At 39.9% G+C, this 9,918-nt stretch overlaps 1 protein-coding gene across 1 annotated transcript; it reads left to right on the top strand.

Annotated features, from left to right (window-relative positions):
- Window positions 1-960: 960 nt before the first annotated feature.
- LOC131088963 (epidermal retinol dehydrogenase 2-like) lies at window positions 961-9,683 on the top strand. The gene is made up of 6 exons (XM_058033448.1): window positions 961-1,290; window positions 4,582-4,713; window positions 6,155-6,254; window positions 7,922-8,066; window positions 8,983-9,105; window positions 9,590-9,683. Exons 1-6 carry the CDS (start codon window positions 961-963, stop codon window positions 9,681-9,683), a joined length of 924 nt encoding a protein of 307 aa, XP_057889431.1.
- The last annotated feature ends 235 nt before the right edge of the window (window positions 9,684-9,918 follow it).

Here is a 9,918-nt window from a genome sequence, read left to right as displayed (position 1 = left end):
CCGGTACCCTGAGCCAGGGGGCCCCGCCGGCATCCCGCACCCGCCCAGCCGGGAAGCGCCGCCCGCCCGCCCAGGCCCGCACCCCGCAGCCCGCCCGTCCCGGGCCGCCCCCTCACGGGGCCAAACCCTCGGCGCGGGCTGGGCAGGGCCAGGCCAGCCCCGGGCAGGCGGGCAGGCGGCTGCGGGACAGTCAGGAGCCGGCGGTGAGTGCGGGGGGACCGGGCTCAGGGAGGGGGCGAAGATGTGACTGACTGCTGGGGCAGGGCCGGGAAAGGCCAAGGGACCGGGACGGGACGGGTCCGGGTCCGATCCGATCCGATCCGCCGGGATGGTGCGAGCGCTTCTCCTCCTGTCCCCTGCCAAACACAGAAAAGGGAGTGGTGCTGCCTAAAGCAGGGTGAAAACCAAGGCTCGTAAGTGCCAGGGCCAGGCTTTGCCCCGCGGCTGGCCCATTGCCAATGGGAATGCGTGGTGTGATTTCGGCCGCACGGCGCTGGAAAAGACACAGGGTGTGGGAACACTCCTGGCTCCCGAAAGAGGTCAGGTTTGTTGCTAAGGAGGACACCTTCCTTCCGAAGGTTGATGTTGCACCAATGTGTTCAGCACTTTTTGTTCAGCTAGCATCAGCTTGCTGCGAAAACAAAGTGCTATTGCCGTAACATACCTGCCCAAAATCTTTGTTACTAAACGTTTTTAAAACCAGAGTTGGAAGGTGAGAAGCCTGGGATGAAACAGGTCTGTAGGATCTAGAGGAAAACAGTTGCTTTAATCCTACTAGTAAGGTAGCTTTCACAAAACAAGTCTCTATAATATATTTTGTGTCTAAACAGAAGAACACTGCGAAAGACCTTGCTGTTTGAAGGTCAACCTCTTCTTTTTTTCAGTCAATATCCCACTGTTGTAATGTATTGTGTTTCTGTGTTTGCACAACAGAAGAGTGGTGCTTGTACCTGAGAAATCATGTTCAACTTCAGATGCATCCAGAAGTTACTACAGTACATAAAATTTTTTATCTTTTTAATTATCGAGAACACCTTCTGTTTATTTCCTCTCCGCAAAAAAAAATATTTTGATGGTGAAATAGTACTTATTACTGGCTCTGCAAATGGGATTGGAAGGCTGGTTGCCTTAAAATTAGCTCCTTTGGGAGTAACCTTAGTGCTTTGGGACATCGATGATGAAGGTAACAAAGAAACAAGCAGATTGGCCCAACAAAATGGAGCCAACCGGGTGTTTGTCTACCACTGTGACTGCAGCAGGAGGGAGGAGGTCTATGAACAGGCAGACAAGGTAAGATCTGCATTTTTGCTTCTTTCTAATAGAATATCCTATTGGATTTATTGTTTTTTAGAAACCGTACCTAGAGGGAAGTAATCATGTAGGGTAATGTCTTTCTAGTTTTGAATAGTTCCTAGATGGAACTTAAAATATGGTTGCAACAAAGTAACTGGGTTTAATCAGTTCTGTTGAGATTTATTCATTTCTGTTCTTCATTGTGAGATGGTAATGTTTAGATTAAGAGTGTGGTAAAGCCTGCAGCAGAGGTTATCTCCATACATTAACCAATGTAGGTGTTATAGTTTCTTTAAGATATCAATAAATAATTTTTAAAGAAAAGAATAATCAGTGGATGTTGTAAAAGGGAGATTACTTCCTTTGCCTATTTGTTTAGGAAGGAAACTGTAGTTCTTTAAGGGTGATGCGGAATGTAATGTTTTCAGACATGTCATTGGGATGTGGTTAGTCTCCAGTCAAATTGATTATTCAGCTTCAGTTCTTTTTTTGATCAGTACAGGTGGAAAATAAGGTAAAGAGCTCCATTTTCAATGAAAGTCTTCTGCTATGCTGACCTATGCTTTGTAAACTATTACCTTGTTAATCTAATTGTCAGAGTTCAAAAATTGGACATTGAATTAACATGATTAATTTTTACTTTTCCTTAAACTGCCTGAAAATGCTTCTCAGTGTAACTTCACTGTTAATCCAGTTAGTCACTCTGCAACCTTCATCCAAGTGTAAACTTCTGTTAAATTCTCAATGTATGTGCTTACATACATGACTCTCAAGTCACATCTTTGACATTCTGTGTCTGAAGGCACACATCAGAGAAATTAGCTAAATTATTTTATGATGTGAATGTTGATAGATTGTTTCAGAATAGACTTGAAATGTAACATTTATTTTCTATAAGTTGTGGGTGAAAAGGTGGGGACAGAGGGGGGGCTCAGCTCTTTGTTTTGTGATTGTTGTTTTTAATTTTAACCAAATCAGATAAAGTCTTTCTGAGTAAGTTAATGAAAGTTGGAAATACCTTTTTTCCTCAAGAAATGTTCTTGAGGAAAAGTAGTTTTAAAAGGTAAGTCGGATTCATGATCTGTAAGTGTCTGGAACTGCAATTCTCATGGTTTCAAATCAGCAAGGGTTTCTTTCACCCATACTTGTAAGTAGCATGTGGGCCACAGCTCACTCACACTGTAGAAAAAAAAAAAATGAACATTTTGAAATTACTTGTTTGCTCTTACCTTAGCAGAGTCTTGAAAGGTTTGTTTTGTGCCCCCCAGTAATTTTCAATCTCCAAACACATTATCCAAATCAGCAACAGGACTCCAGCCTGTGGAATTTTCTGTGCCCAAACCAGCAAACACTATTCTGAAGTGCACAGATTGACCTGCCAACAGAAACTTAAAGAGCAGTTCAACATTTAAAAATTGCTCTTAAGGTGTCAAATTATTGTTAACAACACCAACATATTCACAGATATTTACATATATTGTTCAGTCCTGGTGGAGATAGAAATTTTCTTAGATGAAGAGCTTTTCAAATATGGGCTTCCTCTTCTCTTGGAAATACCTTCAAATTTTTGATTGGTAATATGAAAAGATTTGATCTTGGACACAGAAGAGAAAGCAATAGCAAGGAAGTTAAATTAATTGGTTTTATTTGGTATACTCACTGCTGCAAAGCATAAGTATTTTCCCATAATGTAAGTTTTGCTTCTAGGAAACAAAAGAGACCATTGAAGTCTCTAAAGAAGAGGTTTTAGCACAAACTGGTCAAGTGAACAGCAACTGATTTTCAGGAACAAGAGGCGTCCACCTGGGAATTCTGAAGGAAATCAGACATGGATCTGGTGGCTAGAAATGCAGAATGTGTATTTTGCCACAACAGATGAGCAAGGAACAAAGCATAGTTAAACAAGTAAAGCACAGTAAATTTGCCAGTCTTAAAAGGCACTTGAGAGCCTTTTAAAGTTCTCTTGAGGGCCAAGCACACTATGAACCTGTCTTACAGAAAACCAGTAGAAATTATGCTAACAGAAGAATAAACAGACACCTAAAATTATAAATAATGTAGAATAATCATCTTGACCTTTTTCTTAGTGGAAGCCAAGCTTCACACATATTTTGTAGTAGTGAGTAAACAGGACAATCGATGCCATGGTAAATAAAATGCTGCCATTGGTGAAGATATGATGTCATGTTAAGAAAAAGAGGATCATATGGACTGACACAGCAGTTAAAAGAGTGGAGAGAAAGTACAGACACTTTGTGTTCCTCAAAGGAAGAATTGAGTAATCCTGCCATAGTGAACAGTGTCTAGATTTACATTCATTTATGTAGGTGGAAAGGTGCAAGTATCTGAGCCATACTTGCCAATGAGAAGGCCTAAACCTGACACAGCTGGAGAAATGTCAAACAAATCTTCACTAAATGCTATGGTTCCCTGAGAGAGCCAAAGGAAGGTCAAATGTTGGTGCACCAGATCCAATCACCTGTTCCTAAATTGCCAGAAAACAACACATGTAGGATTTTAACGTTTTTGTAGTCATAATTTTTGAGACCACAGGTAATCATCCACCTTTAGCAGAGAAATCTGTGAGACTTATTCTTCATACTATAAGTAAATCTTGGCCAACTGCTTTGATACAAATCCAAATCATGGCACAAAATCTTTTGAAAACAAACTCAAATGGAGCTAATGATGATTTCATCTGTCTATTTCATGGTAGATACTATTGTGCTCAGAGGATAGTATCCCCCAGGTATCTGAGCTGAATTCTTTCCAGTTCAGTAGAAATTATAGGGAAAAGGGGGAGCAGGCTTAGCAGAAGAATGCAGGTTCTCACAATACCAAAAAGAGGGGACTGGAAGCGTTCTGATTGCAGTTAAAGCGTGCTCACAGTGCATACTAAAGCTGCATAACCTTTCACCTTTGGCTTCTGTGGAAGCCAAAAGTATTCTGGAGTTCAGGGAGCAATTAGACAAATTTGGGGAGGAGGGCAAGGTGGAGAATCACTGGGATACATTAAAGACAATTATATAAATATCTTATACCTCTCAAAAGATCCTAAATTGCAGCATGTGAAAAGTTGAGCACACAGGAGAACTTAGAGCCTGGGTCCTTTTTTCATTGCTTTCCACCATGAATTTGATCTGATGCAATACAACAGTTCTTGCACACGTATGTTTTCATATATATCAATTATTGCCAATATTACTAAAATTTTTCATAAATGAAGTACAAGAGGCAATGATACCTTCTAAAGCTTTCTGTTTATCCTTTTTTTTTTTTTTAATTCAGGTTAGAAAAGAAGTTGGGGATGTTACTATTCTAATCAATAATGCTGGCATACTGATTGGGAAAAAGTTCTGTGATCTTACAGATGAAGACTTTGAAAAGACCTTCAGAATCAACTTCTTTGCTCAAGTCTGGGTAAAGTTTTTGTGGGTTTTTTACTCCTGAGTGACCAAAAGGTACAGACAAGTATTTTGGTGTGAAAACCACAATGGTGGCCTCTACCTTAAAACTCAGCTGGGAGTAGGGATGTGAAGGACCTTGATTGGGGGAATACTTGTTTTCATGATCGTCCTGGAGTTTGAGACAGTCTCCCCAGTATGTCTCAGCAATGCTAACACAAACCTGCCTGGGCACTCTGGTAAATCAAAGTTTGTGGAGCTGCATCATGAAACACACCCTACCTTTAACAGCTGTGGTTGAAAGGAGAGTGCTGACATGATGGCATGTGACTTCCCTGCTCCTGGATGCTTCCTGGCATCTGAAGGCTTTGCCTAAGAGACTTGCAGCATTGAGGGAGACACAACCATGGTTTCCTGGCAGACTTAGCAGTGGTACATTTAGAGTTGGTCTCAGTGATTTTAAAGGTCTCTTCCAGCCTAAATGATTCCATTATTTTATGCTGCACATGTTGCCCTTCAGGCTGTGCTTTCATTCCTAGTCACCATCTGATTGAAATACATAGAAAACTAATCCAGCTAGTAAAAATTTATTTTGTTTTTTTTTTATCTCTGGAGGAATTTGCAGCTATTTGGGGTCTCAGTAGATTTAGGAGAGTTTTTTGTGAGAGAGTGTTACTATTGCCCCTCTTGCATTTTTTGTTTATATGCCTGAGTGAACAGCCTGCACCAGGGAACAATATAGCATTGCAACTCCTTTGTTTAAAGGCATTCCTCGATGGATAATCATTGCAGATAGAAGTTCTCTAAGTAATCCCCAGTCACACTGCATCATTCTTCCAAACACTTGAGGAGAATGGACTGGGAGAGGTGTTCCCCCTGAAAGGTCTGAAGAAATCCAGGGCAGGAGGACAGCAATGTACTTTGCCCTCACATCTGGAGTCTAATAGGATTCCTCAGCTATTGAAAAAAATAAATTGTTACTGCTCTTGTCTCTTTTTCTTATCTCCCCCTTAGTAAAACACTAACATTCTTCCCAGTTAGTATCACCCACAGTGGTGTCCTGGAGCTCTGGAATCGTCAGGCAATTCGGCTTGTAACAAAAAGAACCCACAGAGAGCTGAACTCTCCTTTATGTCTTGACTTCTAGCTCCCTCTTGTGTACCAAACCTTTAGCAATAGACAAATTGTGTGGAGCCAGGAAAGCAGAGAAAATACAAACTTTGCTACTTTTAATAAGATGCTTTTAATGCTGTTAGATCTTCAGACAGAGGCAGTCATTCAAGGAAATGTTGTCTTTCATTTAAAAATTGTTACAGAAATAAAATACCATTTGGGCTCCTTGTATATTGAAGACCCGGAAAGCAAGTCAGGTTGTACCACCTAATTTTGGAAAGAAACATTTTTGTTATGCCTATTGTAAAGAGGATTTTAAAATAAATGTATTTCTATTCTTTCAGACTTGTAAGGCCTTTCTTCCAGCCATGGTGGCCTGTAACCGTGGGCACTTGATTAACACAGCCAGTGGAGGTGGAATAATGGGATTCTACAGGCTGTCGGGTAATTATTGGCAAATGCCATTACAGAATAGATCTACATACTAATCACTTTTCCTGTGTGCCTTATAAATGCTTGGCTTAAGCAGCCTGTACTGACAAGAGCCTGTGGGTGCCAGAGGTGATGGTGTCACATGCCTGAGCACCACAGGGAGCTCTCTGCAGGTGTTACTGTCTGGTTACAGACTATGTTTTTTCCACAAAAGAAAGGACAATTCAGCTTGTACATGTGCAGTGGAAGGGAGCCCTGCATATAGGTTGTGTAGTGCTTTCTCATGACAGCTTTTCTGCAGGTGAATGTTCAGAGACCTGAGACACAAGGGTTGTAACCTGGAACTACACATTCAGTTGGTTTATCAAGTGCAGAAGGCATTCTGGCAGAATTTTCAACAAAATTCATTTGAATGAAGTATGGTTTAAGCTATTTAAAGCTCAGTATTCTCAGATGTTTCCCTCAAGAGAGCAGCCTGCCAGCCTAGCCTATTTCATCAGCCTGAGTCTGCTTCCCAGTCTCTCCTCAAACGCCTCTTAGATGTTGATTGTATCTCTGAGGTCACCCTATGAGAACTTGAACTTCAGTGTAATAAGGATCTCTTTTTTTCTTCTGCTGGTTGATGGTGTTACTGTAGTGTTCACTTGCTACCTATCACCTAGGGGTTACCTTGATATATTATCAATATTTGGTATTGATAACACAAGTCACATCCAGCTTTCATCATATAACTGTTAGGCTCATGGGAATGGGCCTTCCCATCCATGCACTATGACCTTTTACACCTTAGATATATATTTTTAGGCTGTGTGGTCCCATCACTCACTGTGAGTGAACTCCTGAAGAACAGCAAACTACTTCTGATGACAGTCTTTGGAGTCAGTCTTTTAGCAAAATTGGATTTCATTGTATCTAGCGACTATTTTCACACACATTTGAAAAGGTTTTAGGAAATTACATGTAAGGCACTGTATTAAATTCATTTCTAACAACTGGAAAACTGTAGAATAATTTGTGTGGGAAGAAATCTGTAAAGGTCACTTGGTCCATATCCCCAGATAAAAACAGGCTCAGCTTAGGTTAGGTTGCACATGGCTGTGTGAGGGCAGGTTTTCATTATCTCCAAGGATGGGGTTCCATACATTCATCAAACAATAAAAATCAGATTAGTCTTCCTGGGCAAACAAAATAGTATTGTTGTTGCAAGGCAAATCAGAAGTAATAGGCTAGGCTGAAGCAGCATTTAAGTAAGGTATTTTTATTTTACTACTAGAAATAGTTCTATCTGAAATGTAGCCTATGATATTAAAAGTTGAAGACATTCTGAACTGAAAGAATGCATGGTTGGTATAGGAGTATCTGGAAATTTACAGAAAATGCTGAATAAGCTCATTTGCCTATATCTTTCTATAGTGCACCAAAAAAAAAAAAAAAAGAAAAAAAACCTCCTCTAAAAAGGATTCATTTTATCCTTAGGCAATTGTGCATCATTCATGGGAAGAGCAATTAATCTCCAGAGCTGGATCACGAATATGCTTTAAATACTAATTATAAGACTGCCAATAATAGAAGTAAATAATATCGTGGCTTAAATGGTATTACAAAGAATTCAGTTTATATTTAGCTTTTATTGTGGTACTTTTAAAATTTTGGATATTTCTCTTTTCTTCCCTTTCTAGATTATGGAGCAAGTAAGGCTGCAATCATTGCAATGATGGAAGCCATAAATTCAGAACTGTATCATGGAGGAAAACGAGGCATTAAAACCACAATCATTTGCCCTTATTTCATTAGTACCAGGTTAAGCAAAGGCTTCAAAAGCGCGTAAGTAAAGCTTAGATTTGTACTATTTCCTGTATAAAAAATAATTGCCACTCACTGGGTACATCATATTCAGTTTTTGGTTGGTTGATTTGATTTTCAATTCAGTATTTTTGCCCTATTGGCACAGACATAAGGAAATGCAGGTCTTACATACAGTGAATAACAAGAACTGTGCAATAACCTCACAGTCAAGGAACAGCTGGGGATACACAGCAGTATTTAAGGGTTAAGGGAACCTTATTTGTCAGGAGACTGCTGATGTTCTGTGCACCAAGTAATTTTGTCAGTATAATTACAGTTATGACTATCAGGATATCCATGACCTGTCCTTATTAACTGTCTGCACTGGCAGGAACTGTACTTGGAGTGAGAACAGCTGTGGTGATGGTATCTGCTGGGTGGCTCTGTGGCTGCACTGATGGGAGAGGCTGCAAGCACTGAATGAGCCATTGCAGGAGTGCAGGACCAGTGATCTTGGTTTTTCAGTGCTCTGCTCCTGCTTGCACCATTCAGCATCGTGCAGCAGCATATGCATGCAGAGCAGAGCCCTCCTTGTCACCTCCTGGCTGGTCCATTCAGCTGTCACCTCAGCACTTAGAGCAGAAAAAGACTGCTGGAGAGCAGTGATGCACAGAGCAGCACATAGTAAGGCTAAGCTTGGAAGTTTCCAAAGTTGCAATCAGTGTGGGCACCAACTTCATTGGGGTCAGCTTACAAAAAGTCATTAAATTCACAACATCATCAAAGTCTTTTCAATTTATTTTGATGATAGTGGGAACAAAAGGGTTTGGAGATCCTTTTCAAGACTATGTGAGGGGAAGGGGAAATTGCATAAATTATTCAATTATGCATGTGTGTGTATTTATCACAAAAGTTAAGTTTTATCATTTCATAACCCTTTTTTCTTGTTTTACAGGAGACCTTGTTTGTTTCCTGTTTATGATCCTGAGTATGCAGCCAGTAGGATCGTGGATGCAATTAAAAAGGAGAAATTTTATCTGATCATGCCTCCAGCTGTATACTTACTTGGTCTCAAAATGTAAGCATGTGACTTGTCTTCTAGCATTACCTTCTTTCCTTTGCCATTTGCCTGTAAAATCAGCAGGAACATTTAGTCAAACAGTCCTTTAGTTAATATTCCTGCAATCAATCCAGTTATATGTACCAAATTTTAAAGAAACAGTGGGTTTGATTTTTCAATAATCTAGATGAATAACATTCCTCTGGCCTCTTCTGTCTCCAAGAAATGTTTTAAGCTGCAGTTGGGTGTAGAAACTTCAAAATTTTTCCTGAGATGATACACTGAGAGCACTGTCTACTTCCAGTCCCTGCCACCACTGCAGGCTGGGCTTTCACAAAATGGTCTGTCATTCATTTTCCCAATTCATAACATTGAAGTGCCAAATGTGCTACTACCAGACACTGGAAGTATCGTGCACGTATAATGTATTTGTCATTTCTTTATTTACAGAGTACCTTTATCTAAAAAAAAATATAGGCTAACTCAGTGTTTGTCTCCTCAGTTTCCTTCCTAGAAAAGCAGTGCTATGGCTCGAGTCTTATGTCAAGTTCCCTGAGAGCATGGAAGAAGCCTTTGCTCAGAAGAAAAAGGATTGAAACAAAAAGTATTCTAAAGATCTCAAGCTATCTAATTTAACATTTTTAGTAAAAAAATAATTTTAAGTTCTATTTATTTCTTGGCAAAAAATTCACTTCTTTTATGCTATTTTACATTGGCCAGCATGCCATTTAATTCTTTACAACTGTCTTTTAAGCCTTTATGTGTGGCAATTTTCTGAGAAATTTTTGAAAAATCACTGAACTCTAAAATAAATTAGGTATTATGTTGAAT

This window comes from Melospiza georgiana, chromosome 1 (genome assembly GCF_028018845.1).
Source record: "Melospiza georgiana isolate bMelGeo1 chromosome 1, bMelGeo1.pri, whole genome shotgun sequence".
Lineage (NCBI taxonomy): Eukaryota > Metazoa > Chordata > Aves > Passeriformes > Passerellidae > Melospiza > Melospiza georgiana.
Note: the sequence above shows the minus strand (reverse complement) of the source record. Positions and strands in the feature narration are given on the sequence as shown.

Coding starts and splice junctions, on each gene's coding strand:
- LOC131088963 (XM_058033448.1), top strand. CDS start 961: ATGTTCAACTTCAGATGCATCCAGAAGTTACTACAGTACATAAAATTT. Junction 4,714..6,154: donor ACTTCTTTGCTCAAGTCTGG/GTAAAGTTTTTG, acceptor CTATTCTTTCAG/ACTTGTAAGGCCTTTCTTCC. Junction 8,067..8,982: donor AGCAAAGGCTTCAAAAGCGC/GTAAGTAAAGCT, acceptor CTTGTTTTACAG/GAGACCTTGTTTGTTTCCTG.